At 44.8% G+C, this 25498-nt stretch overlaps 1 protein-coding gene across 2 annotated transcripts in view; it reads left to right on the top strand.

Moving 5' to 3' along the window:
- pcbp4 (poly(rC) binding protein 4) overlaps positions 1–5057 on the top strand; it is a 163206-nt gene extending 158149 nt beyond the window's left edge. Inside the window, exons 13-14 of one of the 2 annotated variants that reach the window (XM_046338904.1) lie at positions 1775–1944; positions 3306–5057. In XM_046338904.1, coding sequence (XP_046194860.1) covers positions 1775–1944; positions 3306–3708 — 573 coding nt within the window. In that variant the 3' untranslated portion in view covers positions 3709–5057. Of the gene's footprint in view, positions 1–1774; positions 1945–2938 lie in introns of both variants that reach the window. The other variant, XM_046338905.1, reaches the window with a different exon arrangement.
- The last annotated feature ends 20441 nt before the right edge of the window (positions 5058–25498 follow it).

Below are 25498 nucleotides of genomic sequence, written 5' to 3'. Positions count from 1 at the left end.
GAAGTGGAAATGGAACTAGGATCAATAACGGATCAGTGGTAGGCCACACAAGCTCACAGAACACCGTCTGTCCTCGGCTGCAACACTCACTACCGAGTTCCAAACTGCCTCTGGTAGCAACGTCAGCACAATAACTGTTCATCGGGAGCTTCATGAAATGGGTTTCCATGGCCGCACACAAGCCTAAGATCACCATGCATAATGCCAAGCGTCGGCTGGAGTGGTGTAAAGCTCGCCGCCATTGGATTCTGGAGCAGTGGAAACGCGTTCTCTGGAGTGATGAATCCCTCTTCACCATCTGGCAGTCTGACAGATGAATCTGGGTTTGGCGGATGCCAGGAAAACGCTACCTGTCTCAATGCATAGTGCCAACTGTAAAGTTTGGTGGAGGAGCAATAATGGTCTGGGGCTGTTTATCATGATTCGGGGCCCTTAGGTCCAGTGAAGGGAAATCTTAACACTACAGCTACAATGACATTCTAGATGATTCTGTGCTTCCAACTTTGTAGTAACAGTTTGTGGGAGGCCCTTTCCTGTTTCAGCATGACAATGTCCCCGAGCACAAAGCGAGGTCCATACATAAATGGTTTGTTGAGATGGGTGTGAAAGAACATGATTGGCCTGCACAGAGCCTTGACCTCAAACCCATCAAACACCTTTGGGATGAATTGGAACGCCGACTGCGAGCCAGGCCTAATCGCCCAACCTCAGTGTCCGACCTCACTAATGCTCTTGTGACTGAACGGAAGCAAGTCCCGCAGCAATGTTCCAACATCTAGTGGAAAGCCTTCCTAGAAGAGTGGAGGCTGTTATAGCAGCAAAGTTCCAACATCTAGTGGAAAGCCTTCCTAGAAGAGTGGAGGCTGTTATAGCAGCAATGTTCCAACATCTAGTGGAAAGCCTTCCTAGAAGAGTGGAGGCTGTTATAGCAGCAATGTTCCAACATCTAGTGGAAAGCCTTCCTAGAAGAGTGGAGGCTGTTATAGCAGCAATGTTCCAACATCTAGTGGAAAGTCTTCCTAGAAGAGTGGAGGCTATTATAGCAGCAAAGTTCCAACATCTAGTGGAAAGCCTTCCCAGAAGAGTGGAGGCTATTATAGCAGCATAGTTCCAACATCTAGTGGAAAGCCTTCCTAGAAGAGTGGAGGCTATTATAGCAGCAAAGTTCCAACATCTAGTGGAAATTCTGACCCCTGATTTGGGATGTTATTGGCTTTTCTACTAGTAGATGAGTCAGGCTCTGAGACACAAGCGATGAGCTTAGAGCGAGTGTATGTTTGTTTATAAAACTCAAGACAATGTTTTTTTTTCCCCCATGATACACAAACTTTTATATATTTATATTGGATGGATCTTTTATCCTGGGAAGTCACATTGAAGTCACATTGAAGTCACATTGAAGTCACATTGAAGTCACATTGAAGTCACATCTCTGTTTATCAAGTGAGCCCTGGACATTATTTAGTATTATCAACAGTAAATTCCTTCTCCGTGGTTATTGTGATCTGATTGTCATGGTCACCTTCACGTTCCTCCTTTAACTCGTTAGCCCCATCATCGGGCATCAGGGCACCAAGATTAACACACACACACACACACACACACACACACACACACACACACACACACACACACACACACACACACACACACACACACACACACACACACACACACACACACACACACACACACACACACACACACACACACACACACACACACACACACCTCTCCCCTTTCGTCCTAACGGGACCCGTCCTTCTGTCCCAAGCTCATCGGCTCCATCATCGGGCGTCAGGGCACCAAGATCAATGAGATCCGCCAGGTGTCAGGGGCTCAGATAAAGATCGGTAGCCAGCTGGACAGCACCAGTGATAGAGCCGTCACCATCACAGGGACACCCATCTCTATCAACCTGGCCCAATACCTCATCACCTCCTGGTAAGACAAAGTTCTGGTCCTCTGTAGCTCAGTTGGTAGAGCTTCTAATACCATGGTTTCGTCAAAATGTATGTACTCAAGACTGTAAATCACTTTGGATTAATGTGTCCCCTGAATGGAATATACTGTATTATGATATGTATTGTTATATATTAACTCTGGCCCCACTCAGGGTTTACCTGGGCTGTGTTCAGTAAGGCACAAAACAGAAGAAAATGTTCCAATATGTTTTGCAACGGAAAATGAATATAGACCTTTCTTATTGGACAAGTCCAGGTAGTCCCTCCTCGTTTCAGTCCGTTTTCTTCGGTTCAGTGCCTAATGACCATGACCCGACCCTCGTCAGGCCCTACTCATGATCCCAGGGGGACATTTCACTGCTTCAAAGACAGTCTTAACTTTTATCTACCTCCACAGGTTACAGATTTGTTTAATCTTGTTATAACATAACGTTGACACATTCATTTTCAACAGCTCGTCCTATGAGAAAACTAGCAACACATTTTGAAGTATGTACTAAAACTGCTGATTAAAATCAAGTATTTTATCTTGTGACGATTATTCATGTTGTGTGACTGCTCTCGGGAAGGACCTCTCCCCTCCAATCAGAAGAGATGTCAGACTACATCGTTTGCTCACCCTCTCTGTTGCCAAGTGTTGTATCAGACAGTTGAAAGTGACTGAATTTTGAACATACCCCATTTCTACAAAGAACAAAGATTTGACTGTGTAGCCAGATGGACATTCCAATCATAAATTCTACCCTAAAAAACCACTGTAGTCATGCTGCATTAGACATTATACACGGTATATTACACTGTATTACACACTGCATACACATTGTAGTATTATTACAGACAATACAAATACAATATGAAATATATATGTATTTATATATTTATATATTGACAAATACAATATGTATCTTTGATCCTTTACAGAATAAGGAAAATCCTAATGAACTTTGAACTTATTTGTGTTTCCCTCACCCAAGCCCTTACCCAAGCCATCACCCTGACTTATAGCACCCACTCCTTCCATGAGAGCCAGAAAGATCCTCCCCCCCCTAAAATAATCTGTTACAACCTCCAGAAATACACACCTCTTTTATCATTTAGATTTTTAATCTCCTTTTGATTTGATTTCTTTAATTTCACTCAATTTCTCTTTTTTTAACATGTCTTTTATTTCTTTAACCTTCTAATCCTTTTCCATCCGTTACTCCCTCCTTCCTCCTTCCCTCGTTCCCTCCACCCTCCTTCCCTTGTCCTTCCCTCCACCCTCCTTCCCTCCCTACACCTCCAACCCCTCCCCTCTTCCTCCACCTCCTATCCTCCTCCTCCCCCTATCACCTTGTGCAGTTTAGAGACCGCCAAATCCACCGCCCAGTCTTCCTCCATGTCGACCCCTGCTGACCTCACCATGGCCTACAGCCAACCGCCCTCCCCAGCCCAATCTTCAGCTGTGGCTGCTGCCACCCTGGCTGCCATGGGCTGCCCTGGCATGTCCCACCCCCACCCCCACGCTGCAGTCCCCATGATGGGCACCCACCCTTATGGGGCCCTCCCCCTCTCCAGCCTCCTTGGAATGCAATCCATGAAATCCATCCAATCTGTACCCTTCCTGGCTTTATCCAACCCTGCCGCCAATGCAGCCGCCGCCGCTGGGGCCCATGCCCAGGCCCAGATCTCCTACACAGCGAAGATCTCCTCGGCCAACGGGATCGGGAAGAAACCGGAGAGACAGAAGTTTGCGCCATACTGATGACGTCCGTCTCCATCCCGCCATCACTCCATCCTTCTCTCCAGCTCTCACTTCCGTCCCTGAGACAAGAAAGAAATGGGGGAAGAATGGAAGGAAGGTCTGTTTTTGTTGTTGTTGTTGTTATATTCCTCCATTCTCTTCTCTCTTCTAGTTGTGTAGTACATTCTAGAGACTTTAGCCCATATCTTCAATACACTAAGAGGAACTTTGGATTAGTTTGTATAGAAAGCTATATTTATGTTGTCAGGCCGAGGAAGCCTATCAAGCCATAGTCTGTATCTCAGATGGAACCCATCTCAGATGGAACCCATCTCAAATGGAACCCATCTCAAATGGAACCCATCTCAAATGGAACCCATCTCAAATGGAACCCATCTCAGATGGAACCCATCTCACCTTTATACTGCAGTTCTGTTGACCAGAGCTAATGGTGCTCCAGGGTTCTAGGCCCCACTAGGGTTCTGATCAAAAGTAGTGTATTGTATATGGAAAAGGGTTCTGTTTGAGATGCAGCCATAGACTATTATTTCCTTCACTTTTATCCTCCTCTCACCGTCCTTTCATTCTACTCTACTGCTTTTATTTATTATTGACTTCTACTGAAATATTCCCACAACGAGTTTATACATTTAAACACTGGTGACTGATGCTCGACTGTATGTTCCTGTATCAGCTTTTATACAATGATGTGTGTTCCTTCCTTTATACAACTCCAAGTTTTTCTTTTGTATTTGAAGAACGATGTAAAAAAAAAAAAATGGAAAATGACTTCAGACCTCTCTTTTCTTTTAGTGTTATTTTTGTCATGTTTTTTTGCCACATTTTGTTAGAAATGTGTTGTTTAATTTATTTTATTTATTATGACGAGTATTACTTTTACAATAAAATGTTAGTTTTTTTAGGAGGAAAATGGCTCCAGGTACTACTACCAAAACTACTAATACTTCTCTTCCTTCCTGTCTCTTTTGACTAAAGAAGGCCTTTCTTCCTGTCTGTCTCCTACTAAAGCAAAGGTTTTTTTTTAGCAACGTTAGGTTTCTGTTGAATAGAGAGAAAGTGTTTTTCCACATCTTATATGTCAATATAATGAATAATTGAACACGCTAAAAGCAGGGTACATGGATTTAAACACCTAAAGCCCTCTTGGGATGAGGGATGAGTGATGAGGGATGAGGGATGAGGATGTTTTTCTCACCCCGGCTGTCAAACTAATACTAGCTATTCTAATACTAGCTATTCTTGACTAATTCTGCATGTTAGTTCGGCCACACACACAAGCGCGTGCGCACCACACACACACACACACACACACACACTGAAACACACACACACACGCGCAACACACACACACACACGTGCACACGCACACACACACACACACACACACACACACACACACACTGAAACACACACACACACGCGCACACACACACACACACACACACACACACACACACACACACACACACACACACACACACACACACACACACACACACACACACACACACACACACACACACACACACACACACACACACACACACACACACACAAACACACACACACACGCACACACACACACACACACACACACACACACACACACACACACACACACACACACACACACACACACACACACACACACACACACACACACACACACACACACACACACACACACACACACACACACACACACACACACACACACACACACACACACACACACACACACACACACACACACACACACACACACACTGAACACACACACACTGAAACACACACACACACACACACACACACACACACACACACACACACACACACACACACACACACACACACACACACACACACACACACACACACACACACACACAACACACACACACACACACACTGAAACACACACACACAAACACACACACACTGAAACACACACACACACACACACACACACACACACACACACACACACACACACACACACACACACACACACACACACACACACACTGCACACACACACACACGCACACACACACACACACACACACACACACACACACACACACACACACACACACACACACACACACACACACACACACACACACACACACACACACACACACAGGTTAAAACACACATTGGGCTGGGTCTTTGTGTTGACAGACTCTAAAGACCTAAATAACCGCAAGCAGTGTGAAAGACAAGCAATACTGAAGTGAAGGAGTCCATCTGCTGTAGCCTACAGACCAATAGAGACAGACAGGACAACATATATACTACTACTACTACCACTGTAATACATTAGAACTCTATCTTACTGGGGTGTTATTGCATTAGAGACGTTTTATGTTGAGTTTTTATAAATATGCCGTAAAATATGAACTCACTTATTTTTATAAAAACACCGAAACGATGTAAGTTGTAGGGTATTTACTGTGTTCACTTACTAGTAAATCGCTCATTCATAGTCTGTCTCAAAAAGCTGCCTTCTTCCCTGTACTGTGCACTACTTTTCACTACACTCGCTTGACATATAGTGCACTGTGTTGGCAAGGGTGCCTTTTTCAGGATGCAGACACCCCACTGAACGTTGTTGTCAAAACCTCCGTCCACCGTGTGTGTTTTCTGTTCTCTCCTAACGTCTCGCACTGTAGCCCACTGTAGGCCATTTGCATGAGTTCAATTTGAATTGATGTCTATGCAAAACATCTCTTGATGGTTCAGCAAAATATATTTGTTGTTTTGCGTAGCTCGTAGTAATCACTGAGACAATAGTGACTGATAGGAACGTTTTGGAGAGGATTACAGGCGGATCGGGACGCAACAATCTGGTAACTCCACCCGTTGGTTTTCTAGAAATCCCCTTTTTGAAGATTCCCAGAATCAATCAACAGGACATGTACAATCCTCCAACCAGGATTTCTGGAAAACCTGGGAATTTTGGAGAAAGTTACACAAATTTTGCGACCCTGGGATCAGCAATGGGGCATTTGTTTTGGCTCGGGATTTTTTTAACCATAAGGATGACTATATGAAAGCAATGCTCTCATTCCAACTCTTTCTTCTAATGCGGAAGACACATTTCAGTTGAAGGCATTCAGTTGTACGACTGACTAGGTATCCCCCCCCCCTTTTCCCTTTCCCTTTAATACACAATATGCACATGACTATAACCCAATCAAAAGGACACGAAACAATACAATATTGCACTTAAACATGAGCGTTTCTGTTGTCGTGGCAACATATCAACACATTCTATTGATTAGAGACTGTCAAACTTCTTGCAATGTGTTTTTTTGTTTAGTTTGCTAAACGATCCTCACGGGAAAAGTTCTGTCGTTTGAATTCTATTGATTAGAGACTGTCAAACTTCTTGCAATGTGTTTTTTTGTTTAGTTTGCTAAACGATCCTCACAGGAAAAGTTCTGTCGTTTGGATCCACGTGAAGTTTTCCCTCCTGTTGTTTCTTTCTATACATTCTAATAAACAAAACAATATGCATCTACTTTGTTTAACCAGTCTCCTTTTTCCTCTCGAAGCATTTTATATTAAGCCCAGAAACTGTAGCTTTAACTACCTAAACACATGAACGAGCACAAGTCTATGATGTCTGTTCAATTCAAAATGTATTTCAATTGAAACAAAAAATGACTAGATTCAGTCAGATTGATATCCCACATAGTGTTGTTTTGCTGGCGGCGGAGCTGGAATTTGCGTTACGGCTCGTGTTAGAGCTGTCAAATCCACAAGCGTCGTTCCATTACCTTGCCATTGGATGCAATGAAACCACACCCACACCCCACGATAATCTGTGAAACCCCATGCAGCCGCAACGCGTTACAAGTTCAAACACTCAGATTAAACTGAGGGGCATAAATCCCCCCCCCCATCCAAAATAACATGAAAACAGTCATTAGACTCACATCAATGGTTTGACATTGGAGAGTCATTATTTCTAACATCAATAGAGCCTACACTTTTGTTTTGAACTTATAACGCAGTAGGGATAATAAAGGAAGTGATTTGTGGCAGACGGGAGCAGCTACTCACCAATACGTCAGCTCATACCACAGTTATACCTCCAACATTCACCGATACATCAGCTCATACCACAGCTACCTCCAACATTCTCCTCAACATTCACCTCCAACATACATCAGCTCATACCACAGCTACACCTCCAACATTCACCGATACATCAGCTCATACCACAGTTACACCTCCAACATTCACCGATACATCAGCTCATACCACAGTTATACCTCCAACATTCACCGATACATCAGCTCATACCACAGTTATACCTCCAACATTCACCGATACATCAGCTCATACCACAGCTACACCTCCAACATTCACCGATACATCAGCTCATACCACAGTTACACCTCCAACATTCACCGATACATCAGCTCATACCACAGTTATACCTCCAACATTCACCGATACATCAGCTCATACCACAGTTATACCTCCAACATTCACCGATAAATCAGCTCATACCACAGTTGCACCTCCAACATCACCAAAACATGCAGATCTGCTAATTGGATTTCGGCCAACGCTTTGTAACATTGTAAATTATTAAATATACGTTATTTTCTTTATTACAAAAAAAAGCAGAAGAAGTGTTCAACCAGTTGGTGGGCAGGTATTACTTCATTTAATTATCAAAGTATTATATACTGTAGGTTTTTCTATATATTATATACTGTAGGTTTTATATGTACCCAACAGTGGGTTAACTGCCTGTTTACTTTGTCAGCTTGGGGGTTTGAACTTGCAACCTTCCGGTTACTAGTCCAACGCTTTAATCACTAGGCTACCCTGCTGCCCCAGTGTAGGCCTCCATACAGCGTGTTTATCCTGCTGGTTCCTAGCCATCACCTGCCACCACTAGAAAGGCATGGTGTGTATCCCAAATAACACCCTGGCCCCAGAACAGAGCGGCACGTCCTGCTCTTCACTGTAATCATAGGCTTACTATTAATACTTTGCAAACCCCGTCTCTCTTGGCTAAGAGTTCAGGAACGACTGACTGAGTCTCTTCTTGTCTTTATAAGAAACATTAATTGTGTTGGAAATTCCCAAATTATTTGCATAGTCAACTTACACACAGCACTGATACACACACTTACCCCACCAGACATGCCAGCAGGGGTCTTTTCACAGTCCCCCCAGGTCCAGAACAAATTCATGGAAACATACAGTATTATACAGAGCCATGATTGCATGGAACTCCCTTCCATCTCATATACAGTAAGTGAACATTTAACCTGGTTTTAAAAAACAAATAAAGAAACGCCTCTGCCCAATGTGACCTACTGGTTGTGTGTATGTACTGACATGTGACCTACTGGTTGTGTGTATGTACTGACATGTGACCTACTGGTTGTGTGTATGTACTGACATGTGACCTACTGGTTGTATGTACTGATATGTGACCTACTGGTTGTGTGTACTGACATGTGACCTACTGGTTGTGTGTATGTACTGACATGTGACCTACTGGTTGTGTGTATGTACTGACATGTGACCTACTGGTTGTATGTACTGACATGTGACCTACTGGTTGTGTGTATGTACTGACATGTGACCTACTGATTGTGTGTATGTACTGACATGTGACCTACTGGTTGTGTGTACTGACATGTGACCTACTGGTTGTGTGTCTGTACTGACATGTGACCTACTGGTTGTGTGTACTGACATGTGACCTACTGGTTGTGTGTATGTACTGACATGTGACCTACTGGTTGTGTGTATGTACTGACATGTGACCTACTGGTTGTGTGTATGTACTGACGTGTGACCTACTGGTTGTGTGTATGTACTGACATGTGACCTACTGGTTGTGTGTATGTACTGACATGTGACCTACTGGTGACCTACTGGTTGTGTGTATGTACTGACATGTGACCTACTGGTTGTGTGTATGTACTGACATGTGACCTACTGGTTGTGTGTATGTACTGACATGTGACCTACTGGTTGTGTGTATGTACTGACGTGTGACCTACTGGTTGTGTGTATGTACTGACATGTGACCTACTGGTTGTGTGTATGTACTGACGTGTGACCTACTGGTTGTGTGTATGTACTGACATGTGACCTACTGGTTGTGTGTATGTACTGACGTGTGACCTACTGGTTGTGTGTATGTACTGACATGTGACCTACTGGTTGTGTGTATGTACTGACGTGTGACCTACTGGTTGTGTGTATGTACTGACATGTGACCTACTGGTTGTGTGTATGTACTGACATGTGACCTACTGGTTGTGTGTATGTACTGACGTGTGACCTACTGGTTGTGTGTATGTACTGACATGTGACCTGGTTGTGTGTATGTACTGACTGGTTGTGTGTATGTACTGACATGTGACCTACTGGTTGTGTGTATGTACTGACATGTGACCTACTGGTTGTGTGTATGTACTGACATGTGACCTACTGGTTGTGTGTATGTACTGACGTGTGACCTACTGGTTGTGTGTATGTACTGACGTGTGACCTACTGGTTGTGTGTATGTACTGACGTGTGACCTACTGGTTGTGTGTATGTACTGACGTGTGACCTACTGGTTGTGTGTATGTACTGACGTGTGACCTACTGGTTGTGTGTATGTACTGACGTGTGACCTACTGGTTGTGTGTATGTACTGACGTGTGACCTACTGGTTGTGTGTATGTACTGACGTGTGACCTACTGGTTGTGTGTATGTACTGACGTGTGACCTACTGGTTGTGTGTATGTACTGACGTGTGACCTACTGGTTGTGTGTATGTACTGACGTGTGACCTACTGGTTGTGTGTATGTACTGACGTGTGACCTACTGGTTGTGTGTATGTACTGACGTGTGACCTACTGGTTGTGTGTATGTACTGACGTGTGACCTACTGGTTGTGTGTATGTACTGACGTGTGACCTACTGGTTGTGTGTATGTACTGACGTGTGTCCTACTGGTTGTGTGTATGTACTGACGTTTATGTGGAACAGATAGATAGATACACACTGCATGTTAATGTTTTTTAAATGTATGTAAATGGTAAAGTATTTTTTCTGTAATGTCTTTTTCATTATGTGTCTGACCCCAGTAAGACGAGCTGTCTCTATTGGCGTTGGCTAAAGGGGATCCTATAAATGAAAATCAAATCAAAGACCCTATTCCCTTTATAGTGCACTATTATTAACCAGGGCCCATATGACTCTGGTCAAAAGTAGTGCACTATTATTAACCAGGGCCCATATGACTCTGGTCAAAAGTAGTGCACTACACAGAAATAAAGGTGCTATCTAGAACCTAATCAGGGTTCTTAAGGGTGTCGCCATAGGAGAACCCTTTGAGAAGGAACATCTTTGGTTCCATGTAGAGCCATTTACAAAGAGGGTTATACATGGAACTCAAAAGGGTTCTACTTGGAACCAAAAAGGGTTCTCCTACGAGGACAGCCGAAGAACCTTTTTGGAAACCTTTTTTTCTAAGAGTGTATATAGGGAATAGGATGTCATTTGAAACGAAGTTACAACACAGAGATGACAGCAGGCTATGAATAAACTAATTTTACAACACAGAGATGAAGGCACAGAGCTGGAAGCAGGCTGAAAGAAGGCTATGAATAAACTAATTTTACAACACAGAGATGGACAGCAGGCTGAAAGAAAGATACGAATAAACTCACTTTACAACAACATCTTAGACTAATAAATACACAATTAGTAACGATAACATGGCTATATAAACAGGGTACCAGTACCGAGTCGATGTACAGGTGAACAAGGTAATTGAGGTAGATACTGTATGTATATATAGGTAAAGTGACTAGGCAACAGGATATACAGTACAATAAACAGTAGCAGCATGTGATGAGTCAAAATAGTTAGTGCAATGAGGGTAAATGCAGGCAGTCGCCATGTGGTGAACTGTTGAGCTATTTAGCCGTCTAATGGCTTGGAGATAGAAGCTGTTCAGGGTCATGTTGGTTCCAGAGGTGGTGCATTGGTGCTGCTTGCAGTGCGGTAGCAGAGAGAACAGTCTATGACTTGGGTGCCTGGAGTCTTTGACAATTTTTTGGACCGGTCACTGACACCGCCTGGTATATAGGTCCTGGATGCCAGGAAGCTTGGCCCCAGTGATGTACTGGGCCGTACGCACTACCCTCTGTAGGGCCTTCCTCTGACACCGCCTGGTATAGAGGTCCTGGATGGCAGGAAGCTTGGCCCCAGTGATGTACTGGGCCGTACACATTATCATCTGTAGGGCCTTCCTCTGACACCACCTGGTATATAGGTCCTGGATGCCAGGAAGCTTGGCCCCAGTGATGTACTGGGCCGTACACACTACCCTCTGTAGGGCCTTCCTCTGACACATCCTGGTATATAGGTCCTGGATGCCAGGAAGCTTGGCCCCAGTGATGTACTGGGCCGTACACATTATCATCTGTAGCGCCTTTCAGTCGGACGCCAAGTAGTTGCCATAACAAGCAGTGATGCACCCAGTCAAGATGCTCTCAATGGTGCAGCTGTAGAAATGATTGAGGATCTGAAGGCCCATGTCAAATTTTTTCAGTTTCTGAGAAGGAAGAGGTGTTGTCGTGCCTTCTTCATTACAGTGTTGGTCTGGGTGGACCATGTTAATTCCATAGTGATGGGGACACCGTGGAACTTGAAACTCTCGACCCACACCACTACAGCCCCGTAGAATGTATGCACGCATGACTGTAAGTCGCTTTGGATAAAAGCGTCTGCTAAATGGCATATATTATTATTATTATTATCGATGTGGATGGGGGTGTGCTCGGCCCTCTGTTTCCTGTAGTCCGCGATCAGCTCAAAAGGAACACCTATGTGAGAATTCTGTTCATTGACTACAGCTCAGCGTTCAACACAATAGTGCCCACAAAGCGCATCACTAAGCTAAGGACTCTGGGACTAAACACCTCCCTCTGCAACTGGATCATGGGGCCTCATTTATAAAACGGACTTGCGATCAATTTTGACCTTAAGTATGACTTAAGTATAGAACCACGTATATGTAGCTATTTATAAAACCTTACTTTGATGTGGAAATGATCTTATCTCTACACAAAGTCTAGACCTAAGTGATTTCCCTGCTAGTTACATGGCGGTATTCCTTTAAGCCCTTACAGTTTAAGGATAGACCATTTCTTTTTCAAATCAGCCACTTTTATTTATTTTATTTGACCTTTATTTAACTTGGCAAGTCAGTTAAGAACACATTCTTATTTTCAAAGAATGACAGCCTAGAAACAGTGGGTTTAACTGCCTTGTTCAGGGGCAGAATGACAGGTTTCTACCTCGTCGGCTCGGGGATTTGATCTAGCAACTTTTCTTAGAACTTGTGTAGGCAAGGTTATTTATGCTCAGTATTTTTATGAATCTTACGACTAAGTTCAAGTATAAATCTAAGAACATTTTTAAAAATGAGGCCCCTGGTCTTCCTGACAGGCCGCCGCCAGGTGGTAAGGGTAGGCAATAACACATCTGCCACGCTGATCCTCAATACTGGGGCCCAGAAGGGGTGCGTGCTTAGTCCCCTCCTGTACCCCTTGTTCACCCACGACTGCGTGGACAAGCACGACTCCAACACCATCATTAAGTTTGCTGGTGGTGGTGGTAGGCCTGATCACTGACTACGATGAGACATCCTATAGGGAGGAAGTCAGACACCTGGCAGTGTGGTGCCAGCACAACAACCTCTCACTAAGTGTGAGCAAGACAAAGGAGCTGATTGTGGACTACAGGAAAAGGAGGGCAGAACAGGCCCCCATTAACATCGACAGGACTGAAGTGGAGCGGGTCGAGAGTTTCAAGCTCCTTGATGTCCACATCACCAACAAACTATCATGGTCCAAACACACCAAGACAGTCGTGAAGAGGGGACGACAACACCTTTCCCCCTCAGGAGACTGAAAAGAATTGGCATGGGTCCCCAGATGCTCAAAAAGTTCTACAGCTGCACCATCGAGTTCATCCTGACTGGTTGTATCACTGCCTGGTATGGCAACTGCTCGGCATCTGACCGGAAGGCGCTACAGAGGGTAGTGCAATCGGCCCAGAACATCACTGGGGCCAAGCTTCCTGACATCCAGGACCTATATACCAGGCGGTGTCAGATGAAAGCCCCCAAAAATGTCAAAGAGTCCAGTTACCCAAGTCATAGACTGTTCTCTCTGCTACCGTACGGCAAGCGGTACCTGAGCGCCAAGTCTAGGTCCAAAAGACACCTTATCAGCGTCTACCCCCAAGCCGTAAGACTGTTGAACAATTAATCAAATGGCCACCCGGACTATTTACATTGACCCCCCCTTTGATCTTACATTGCTGATACTCGCTGTTTATTATCTAAGCATAGACGCTTTACAAATTACCTCGATTAACCTGTACCTCCGCCCATTGACTCGGTACCATAACCCCCTGTATATAACCTCCACACTGACTCTGTACCGGTACCACCTTGTATATAGCCTCCACACTGACTCTGTACCGGTACCACGTTGTATATAGCCTCCACACTGACTCTGTACCGGTACCCCCTGTATATAGCCTCCACATTGACTCTGTACTGGTACCCTGTATATAGCCTCCACATTGACTCTGTAGCGGTACCCCCTGCATATAGCCTCCACATTGACTCTGTACCGGTACCCCCTGTATATAGCCTCCACACTGACTCTGTACCGGTACCACCTTGTATATAGCCTCCACACTGACTCTGTACCGGTACCCCCTGTATATAGCCTCCACATTGACTCTGTACTGGTACCACCTTGTATATAGCCTCCACATTGACTCTGTACCGGTACCTTGTTTATAGCCTCCACATTGACTCTGTACCTGTACCCCCTGTATATAGCCTCCACATTGACTCTGTACCGGTACCACCTTGTTTATAGCCTCCACATTGACTCTGTACCGGTACCACCTTGTATAGTATACTACCTGTGGTGTCAAAGGTTGATGAAAAGTGTGTAGCAGAACAACTGATTGCCCACCTCAACAACAGCCCCTTCACATTACACTGCATGCAGTTTGGCTTCAGAGCCAAACACTCCACAGAAACGGCCAACTGCTTTCTTCTGGAAAATGTGAAGTCCAAGATGGACAAAGGGGGTGCTGTTGGGGCTGTGTTTCTGGACCTAAGGAAGGCTTTTGATACTGTTAACCATGAGATTCTCATCACAAAATTGTCCAAGTTCAACTTTTCCCCTGATGCCTTGAGATGGATGAAATCATACCTTGAAGGCAGAACTCAGTGTGTCAGAGTGAGCAATGAGCTGTCGCCCACTCGTAGCTATGATGTGGGCGTGCCCCAAGGGTCAATACTGGGGCCCCTCCTGTTCAGCCTGTACATTAATGATCTGCCTTCTGTCTGTACTGGGTCTGAAGTTCAAATGTATGCAGATGATACAGTGATATATGTGCACGCAAAGAGCAAACAACAAGCTGCACAAGAACTCACTACTGTAATGGTCCAGGTTACAAAGTGGCTCAGTGACTCGTGTTTGCATCTCAATGTGAAAAAAACTGTTTGCATGTTCTTCACAAAGAGGGCAACAGATGCTACTGAGCCAGATGTCTATGTGTCAGGGGAGAAGCTCCAGGTGGTATCCGATTTTAAGTACCTTGGCATCATACTTGATTCCAACCTCTCTTTTAAAAAGCATGTGAAAAAGGTAATTCAAATAACCAAATTCAACCTAGCTAATTTCCGATTTATACGAAATTGTTTGACTACAGAGGTAGCAAAACTGTACTTCAATTCTATGATACTCCACCACTTAACATACTGCTTGACTAGTTGGGCCCAAGCTTGCTGTACAACATTAAAACCTATTCAGTCTGTCTACAAACAGGCTCTCAAAGTGCTTGATAGGAAGCCCAATAGCCATCATCATTGTCACATCCTTAGAAAGCATGAGCTCTTGAGTTGGGAAAATCTTGTGCAATACACCGACGCATGTCTTGTATTCAAGATCCTAAATGGCCTGGCTCCCCCTCCACTCAATATTTTTGTTAAACAGAAAACCCAGACATATGGCAGCAGATCCACAAGGTCTGCCATGAGAGGTGACTGTATAGTTCCCCTAAGGAAAAGCACCTTTAGTAAATCTGCATTCTCTGTGAGAGCTTCCCATGTCTGGAATACACTGCCATCAGACACACATAACTGCACCACATATCACACTTTCACAAAATGCTTGAAGACCTGGCTAAAGGTCAATCAGATTTGTGAACATGGTCCCTAGCTGTGTGTTGCCGCTTTCCATGTTGTCTGTTGTCTGTAGCTTGTGAGGTGTGGAAACACTTTGTTGCTTTTATGAATTTTGTTTTGCTGCTTTTTGTTCTATGTTGCTCTGTCTGTATGCTATGTCTTGCTTGTCCTATGTTGCTATGTCTTGCTTGTTCTATGGTGCTATTGTCTATATTGTAATTGTTTTTAATAACCTGCCCAGGGACTGCGGTTGAAAATTAGCCGGCTGGCTAAAACCGACACTTTTACTGAAACGTTGATTAATGTGCAATGTCCCTGTAAAAATAAAATAAACTAAACTAAACTATATAGCCTCCACATTGACTCTGTACTGGTACCACCTTGTATATAGCCTCCACATTGACTCTGTACTGGTACCACCTTGTATATAGCCTCCACATTGACTCTGTACTGGTACCACTTTGTATATAGCCTCCACATTGACTCTGTACTGGTACCACCTTGTATATAGCCTCCACATTGACTCTGTACTGGTACCCTGTATATAGCCTCCACATTGACTCTGTACCGGTACCCCCTGTATATAACCTCCACATTGACTCTGTACCGGTACCCTCTGTATATAGCCTCCACATTGACTCTGTACCGGTACCCCCTGTATATAACCTCCACATTGACTCTGTACCGGTACCCCCTGTATATAACCTCCACATTGACTCTGTACCGGTACCCCCTGTATATAACCTCCACATTGACTCTGTAGCGGTACCCCCTGTATATAACCTCCACATTGACTCTGTACCGGTACCCCCTGTATATAACCTCCACATTGACTCTGTACCGGTACCCCCTGTATATAACCTCCACATTGACTCTGTACTGGTACACCCTGTATATAACCTCCACATTGACTCTGTACCGGTACCCCCTGTATATAACCTCCACATTGACTCTGTACCGGTACCCCCTGTATATAACCTCCACATTGACTCTGTACCGGTACCCCCTGTATATAACCTCCACATTGACTCTGTACCGGTACCCTCTGTATATAATCTCCACATTGACTCTGTACCGGTACCCCCTGTATATAACTTCCACATTGACTCTGTACCGGTACCCCCTGTATATAACCTCCACATTGACTCTGTACCGGTACCCTCTGTATATAGCCTCCACATTGACTCTGTACCGGTACCCCCTGTATATAACCTCCACATTGACTCTGTACCGGTACCCCCTGTATATAACCTCCACATTGACTCTGTACTGGTACCCTCTGTATATAACCTCCACATTGACTCTGTACCGGTACCCCCTGTATATAACCTCCACATTGACTCTGTACCGGTACCCCCTGTATATAACCTCCACATTGACTCTGTACTGGTACCCTCTGTATATAACCTCCACATTGACTCTGTACCGGTACCCCCTGTATATAACCTCCACATTGACTCTGTACCGGTACCCCCTGTATATAACCTCCACATTGACTCTGTACTGGTACCCTCTGTATATAGCCTCCACACTGTTATGTAAATGTACCGTTTTACTTTTTTATTGATTAGATTTTTTTTTACTTTAGTTTATTTATTAAATATTTTCTCAACTCTATTTCTTGAACTGCATTGTTCGTTAATGGCTTGTAAGGAAGCAATTCATGGAAAAGTCTACACTTGTTATATTCGCCGCATATGACAAATAAAATGTATTTTATTTTATTTGTTGTTCTGGCACCACACTGTCTCTGACCTCCTCCCTGTAGGCTGTCTCATCATTGTCTTCAGCAAACTTAATGATGGTGTTGGAGTCGTGCTTGGCCACGCAATCGTGGGTGAACAGGGAATACAAGAGGGGATTAAGCACACACCCCTGAGGGGCCCCCTTTGTTAAGGATCAGCATGGCCATGTGTTGTCGCTTACCCTCACCACCTGGGGCTGGCCCGTCAGGAAGTCCAGGATCCAGATGCAGAGGGAGCTGTTCAGTCCCAGGGTCCCAGGGTGTTAAACCGTATGGTGTGTGTGTGTGTGTGTGTGTGTGTGTGTGTGTGTGTGTGTGTGTGTGTGCGTGCGTGCGTGCGTGCGTGCGTGCGTGCGTGCGTGCGTGTGTGTGTGCGTGTGTGTCCGTGGCATTGGGTGGAGAGCAATTTATCAAGTCATTGTCTGTTTCAAAGAAGCTGATGTTGTCCTCTAAGTTAGACATGTTGATTGTCCATATAAAGCTGCCTTCAACTAACTCTCACAGTCTCATGTCAGAATAGGACGTTCATTCATGTTTCTCAAACGTCAAAGTTGTTGCAAAAGTCACATTTTGAAGATTTTAAAGGATAAATTAACATTAAGCATTAACTCTAAATGGTTAACAAAAATCTCAAAAACAATTTTCTATCGCTGGAAAAGAACTTGCAACCTTTGAAGTCAGATGTTTACACCACTGAAACCTACTTGAACGTGCTCATCGTTGCCCCGAGTGGTCAATTTCCCCTCATCTCCCGACATCCTCAGACATGGATATACGTCAAACACTGACTTCTACCATGGGTGACCTGGCTGGTCTTCTACCTCTGCTACAATGTGACTGGGGCTATGTCCCAAATGGTAGCCTATGCCCTATGTAGTGCAATACTTTTGACCAGAGCACTATAGAGCGCCAATAGGGACTTACACTATTCTTCACATTAAACAACGGCCACCAATAGAGGGACAATTAAGGCATGACAGGAAGCAATTAAACCATCAATTAACCCTCTCGAGTTCAGGGTTTTGAGAAACAACTGCAATTTAGCATCAATTAAAGACTATCTAGAGACAAGAGAGGACCAGGATGGAAGCTGGTAATTATACAATGACTACCACTTAGCTGTCGAGGGGAGAGGAGGAGAGACTCAGCTAACTAACATGATGCGAGAGAAGAGGAGAGGCTAACAGCATGCTGAGAGGAGAGGAGAGGAGAGGAGAGGAGAGGAGAGGAGAGGAGAGGAGAGGAGAGGAGAGGAGAGGAGAGGAGAGGAGAGGAGAGGAGGAGAGGAGAGGAGAGGAGGAGAGGAGAGGAGAGGAGAGGAGAGGAGAGGAGAGGAGAGGAGAGGAGAGGAGAGGAGAGGCTAACAGCATGCTGAGAGGAGAGGAGAGGAGAGGAGGGAGGCGAGGCGAGGCGAGGGAGGAGAGGAGAGGAGAGGAGGAGAGAGGAGGGAGGAGAGGAGGAGAGGAGAGGAGAGGAGAGGAGAGGAGAGGAGAGGAGAGGAGAGGAGGAGAGGAGAGGAAACCAAACAAACCAAACCAAACCAAACCAAACTGAGGAGAACCGAGGAGAGGCAAGTAATATGAGGGAGGAGGATTGCTTTGCACTGCCAAGTTATAAAATACTGCAATTTAGAACCTAGCCTACGGGTCTGTAATAAATAACACAGGCTAGATCCTGTATTTTTAGATTGTTACAAAATATATTCCATCCTTGATCCTTGACATGCAGAACTATAAACACATCTCTTCTTAATAGTAATCTATAGAGTTGGGTTTGGCTGATATTCAGAGGAGAACAGAAGACAGGATGTTAAAACCAGGGGAGCCCATCTGGCATGTGTTTATTACTCTGACCTTGGAGCACTACTACTGGACCTTTCAATCGGACTGGAGAGGATGATGAGACTGATGGCCAATAGTATATAGAATATTAATGCTGCTGTATAGGCCTAAAACTAAAACTATTATAACAGTTAATGATTGTGAAAAGAGAACATGTTAGATTATTGATTACTACAGACTTTGAAGTGTTGTGTTAATAGATCAGTGTTGTCGTGTCTTTGGCTAGTTGGATTAAGTGATATGACATACTATTCTATAAAATAATTTCTCCATAATTAATATTACCTGATTGAGCTAATCATGTAAATGTAATTAACTAGAGAGTCGGGCACCACAAAATAATATTTATAGAGCTGTTATCTTCCGAATAAACTCTTAAAGACCTAGTAATATTTTACATCAATAGCATCAACAGTCATCTTAATTCAGTCTCATCTGAAAGTTGTAAGTTCTTTTATCTGCACGAACCCTGGCCAACAAGTTGAATCAGCAATACAAAACTGGGTTTAATTGTTTATTTACTAAATACCTAACTAATCACACAGACTTACACATACACACAATTAATCATAACTTGATTACAAATTATATCATAAAGGAAAACGTCCCTAGCTGGCGGAACAGATATGACAGCTTGTTACACAAAAGAAAGGGGTCTGGGTTTGAGTGAAAGAGCGGGACGACTGAGGAACAGCTGGGCTATCATAAATACAGTATCTAATGCATTCTAAATTACCATTTGGAAAAGGAAAACGCAAGTGTTTACTCTGAGCTGCACTTCGGTAGGTTGGTGGTAGATGGAAGGCCGTGTTGCCAAACCGAGTCCTTTGAAGAATGCCACCGTCATGACAATGTCCTGGAATAAAAGTAACACAAAACTTATTTTTCATGAGCTCATGAGACTGGCAACATTTTTTCAAGAGCTTTCAAGTCTATCAAAATACTTCAAATAGTAATAATAATTATAATTATAATAATAACAACAGACGCGTTTATATAAAAGCGACTTAGGGTCACGTGCAAATACATCTTTACTTATAGTGAGAATTGAACCCACGACACAAAACAGTACTACGGAAGCAAACAGAAAAAACTTCAAATACTTTCACAATTCATCTACTACTCCAGGTTGAACTCATTTGATCAACTGTTAGTCCCTCTCCACACTACATAGTGAACATCTCTCCTCTGTAGGGAGCTGAAGGTGGAGGTTGTTATGCCGTCTCCCATTTTTCTCTCTTTCTATCACTATCTCCCTTCACTCTTTTCATATCGTCTTCCTCCATCATCCCTCTCTTTGTACCACCTGTCCCCCTCTGTCATCCGTCTCTCTCTCTCTCTCTCTCTCTCTCTCTCTCTCTCTCTCTCTCTCTCTCTCTCTCTCTCTCTCTCTCTCTCTCTCTCTCTCTCTCTGTCTCTCTCTGTCTCTCTCTCTCTCTGTCTCTCTCTCTCTCTCTGTCTCTCTCTCTCTCTCTCTCTCTCTCTCTCTCTCTCTCTCTCTCTCTCTCTCTCTCTCTCTCTCTCTCTCTCTCTCTCTCTCTCTCTCTCTCTCTCTCTCTCTCTCTCTCTCTCTCTCTCTCAGTGTAAATGCAATCCAATAAACCCCTTGGTGCCTGAAATCACGGCTCTCCCAGGTTTCCCGTGTCCCATCTCCCGGAGGAGAGCGAGAGGATCAGATGGCCCTGAGAGCTGACAAGACAGACAGCGAAGGCGGAGGAGATCACTGCATTGTGACTGGGGTATTGTCCCAAATGGCACCCTATTCTCCATTGGCCCAGGTCAAAAGTAGTGCACTACATAGGGAATATGGTGCAAACGGGCCTGCCGCCTCTTCTAGTCTAAACATTACAGGCTGCACAGAAAGAAACAGGAGGATGGAGAGACCTGACCAGGGTTCAACTACTATTCAAAATCATTACAATTCTTTGATCGGTTGCTTTAGCCTGACTGCAGGAACCAGATGGGCAGGGTTAAGGGTGTTATTTATTTATTGGTTCCATTGCAACAGGCATGCTCAATCGAGCACAGATGCAGTATTTGGAATTATTTCAAATAGTATTTCAACCCAGGTCTGGGGTACAGACGTGGGCTGGGGTACAGACGTGGTCTGGGGTACAGACATGGGCTTGGGTACAGACGTGGGCTGGGGTACAGACGTGGTCTGGGGTACAGACGTGGGCTTGGGTACAGACGTGCGCTGGGGTACAGACGTGGGCTGGGGTACAGACGTGGGCTGGGGAACAGACGTGGTCTGGGGTACAGACGTGGGCTGGGGTACAGACGTGGGCTGGGGTACAGACGTGGGCTGGGGTTGGGGCTGAGTGGGGAGATAGGATTCTCTATAAGGCACCATCTGTTCTGCTGGTGCAGCAGGTCTCAGGAGTGGCTTCAGGCTAAGATGTTGTGTTGTTTAGGGCAGGTGGGGGCTACTCAGGGGAGGGCGGAGAGGGCTTGATGGATGTTGGTTTTATGGATAGGGGGAGTGAGTTGAGAAGGAGAGGAGAGGAGGGAGTTATGGACCATGTCTGTCCCTAGATACCCAGCTGCCAATGCAACAGGAAGTGAAGAAATGTAATTATCTGACCAGCACGACTAAATGAATATTGAAAAAAAGAGTAATTATAAGTTACTTTGGCTCAATTCAGACCAGTGTCTAATCTCTGATTTTACCTCAGACATTTTAAATAACTATTTTTTATTGGTATTTTCTTTCACAACAACAGTAAACAATGCTTGAAATACAGTAGATTGCATACATTTTAAACATTTTCTAAAGATTCAGATCTTATTTAATCATTGCTTTTGTTTGTTTTACCTTCCTTTTTTATTTTACCACCAGAATGTTCTTCAGAGACGGTCTGCAGTGTCTTCTATTGTATTGGGGGGGAGGGGGGGGGTACACACACACACAATAAAGCCCCTATTGTTCTGTGAGCTGTGTCTGGCCGGACAATGGGACTGCTTTAATACAGCCCAGCCCCAGCCCCAGGCCAGCCCAACCCCAGCCCCAGGCCAGCCCAACCCCCACCCCAGCCCCAAGCCAGCCCAACCCCCACCCCAGGCCAACCCCAGGCCAGCCCAACCCCCACCCCAGGCCAGCCCCAGGCCGGCCCAACCCCCACCCCTGGTCAGCCCAATCTCAGCCCCAGCCTAATCCCAGCCCAGCCCAACCACAGGCCAGCGAAACCCCAGACCACCCCAATCCCAGGCCAGCCAAACCCCAGGCCACCCCAATCCCAGGCCAGCCTAATCCCAACCCAACCACAGGCCAGCCAAACCCCGGGCCACCCCAATCCCAGGCCAGCCAAACCCCAGGCCACCCCAATCCCAGACCAGCCAAACCCCAGGCCAGCCTAACATGATTTTGATTAGTTTTGTCTAATATATTGTATGTGCAGAGCTCCCTTGTGAAAGAGACCCTGGTCTCAATGGTGACTCCCTCTCAAATGAATTGAGAGGAATTGAGTAAACAAGGCTAGTAATGTTTTCAGACTCTTCTAGAATCTAGCTCCATCTGGTTTAGCTAGCAAGGGGCTCAGTTAGAAAGGGGTAGTGTGTGTGTGTGTGTGTGTGTGTGTGTGTGTGTGTGTGTGTGTGTGTGTGTGTGTGTGTGTGTGTGTGTGTGTGTGCGTGCGTGCGTGCGTGCGTGCGTGCGTGCGTGCGTGTGTGTGTGTGTGCGTGCGTGTGTGTGTGCTTGTTTGCGTATGTGCGTGCGTGTGTGTGTGTGTGTGTGTGTGTGGCGTGTATGCGTGCGTGTGTGTGTGTGCGTGCGTGTATGCATCCGTGCGTGTGTGTGTGTGTGTGTGCGTTTGTGTGTGCATGGCTTGAGTGTGTTTTTGTTTTTGCATATGTGCACACTTCCCTAGAGTATGTGTGTGTGCGCATGTGTGTGTGTGTGTGTGTGTGTGTGTGTGTGTGTGTGTGTGTGTGTGTGTGTGTGTGTGTGTGTGTGTGTGTGTGTGTGTGTGTGTGTGTGTGTGTGTGTGTGTGTGTGTGTGTGTGTGTGTGTGTGTGTGTGTGTGTGCATGTGTGTGTGTGCATGTGTGTGTGTGTTTCTCCCTCCCATCCCATTGATTTTCCTCCTCTAATGGAGCTCTCCTCATGATTCCACATTAATATTTCACTACCTCTTCTATCCATTTCCTGCCTGCATGGCTCTTAAGCCTGGATGGACGTTGATTGGTTGCTTACCGGGAGTGCTGAGCATGCCTGCCTGTCTGCCTGGTTACACCTATGTACTAGGAATGTGCCAAGTAGTGGGACAAAATGAGTATCTTAACAGATATGGGCAATGTTCTGGATACAATTGTGATCCGATTATTTTGGTTTAAAAATATATAACAATTGCCAGCAAGCAAAGAGTCTCCAAACTATACTGTCCTGTCTTTGAGTCAGTCATATGCGTGGCTATAAATAACTCAACTGGCTAGTTTGCCTGTCTGTAAAGAGAAGGGTGGGCTTTATGTTGATGCTGCTGCTCTGATTGGATAAAGTGAAGGTCTTCGGTCTGATCGTTCAGTTTGCTGCTGCCTGCTACTATGATAAATCACATGACGAGGACGTTTGTTATCAAGCTATCGATGAGCTTAATATCTAACAAGTGGTGCCAGGGTAGGGAAAATGATGAAATACTAATGGGCATTCATACTGAATGAGAGCAAACGTGGCTGTCTGCTGCTAGTTGAGGACACACAGACACTCCTTCGCGCTCTGTTCTGAATATGATGTTTATTTTGTAGTGAGAACGTGCAGGGAGGTATTTTGTCAACATTTACAGTATTTAGACATATTAAAACACTTCGTTTTTATTTTTTTGCGTTCACAAGTCTCATCCGATCCGATTATCAGCTGTCAATTTACAGATAAAACTATGAATACAAGTGTGGACAATTCGTCACTCCCCTACAATGTACTCATCCATCCATCCGTCACCATGCAGACTATAGACCACACCCCTGGGACCTCCCTTCTCCCCTGCATCACTGATCTGTGGAGAGAGCCGCGGAGCTCTGGAAAATTAGGCAACTCTAGTTCCAGAATAAGATGGCAGTAAATGTCTCTCTGACTTTAAAGAGAATATTAGAGTGAGCTGAGTTTGTCTATAGCATACCGTAGAAGTGAGGGATATAGTGAGCTGAGTTTGTCTATAGCATACCGTAGAAGTGAGGGATATAGTGAGCTGAGTTTGTCTATAGCATACCGTAGAAGTGAGGGACATAGTGAGCTGAGTTTGTCTATAGCATACCCTATGAGTGAGGGACATAGTGAGCTGAGTTTGTCTATAGCATACCCTATGAGTGAGGGACATAGTGAGCTGAGTTTGTCTATAGCATACCCTATGAGTGAGGGACATAGTGAGCTGAGTTTGTCTATAGCATACCCTATGAGTGAGGGACATAGGTCAACTAGTGCACAAACACAAAGGACCTGGCAAAATGGTTGTCATTTTTTTATTGTTTTGTCTACACAAACATGTGTACACATATCAATATATCTGTGTGGTCAGGGCTACAGAGTCACAGTAATGTTTGGTAATATCTGTGTGTTCAGGGCCACAGAGTCACAGTAAAGTCTGGTAACATCTGTGTGTTCAGGGCCACAGAGTCACAGTAATGTCTGGTAATATCTGTGTGGTCAGGGCCACAGAGTCACAGTAATGTCTGGTAATATCTGTGTGGTCAGGGCCACAGAGTCACAGTAATGTCTGGTAATATCTGTGTGGTCAGGGCCACAGAGTCACAGTAATGTCTGGTAATATCTGTGTGGTCAGGGCCACAGAGTCACAGTAATGTCTGGTAATATCTGTGTGGTCAGGGCCACAGAGTCACAGTAATGTCTGGTAATATCTGTGTGGTCAGGGCCACAGAGTCACAGTAATGTCTGGTAATATCTGTGTGGTCAAGGCCACAGAGTCACAGTAATGTCTGGTAATATCTGTGTGTTCAG

This window comes from Oncorhynchus gorbuscha, linkage group LG03 (genome assembly GCF_021184085.1).
Source record: "Oncorhynchus gorbuscha isolate QuinsamMale2020 ecotype Even-year linkage group LG03, OgorEven_v1.0, whole genome shotgun sequence".
NCBI classification, from domain to species: Eukaryota; Metazoa; Chordata; class Actinopteri; order Salmoniformes; family Salmonidae; genus Oncorhynchus; species Oncorhynchus gorbuscha.
Note: the sequence above shows the minus strand (reverse complement) of the source record. Positions and strands in the feature narration are given on the sequence as shown.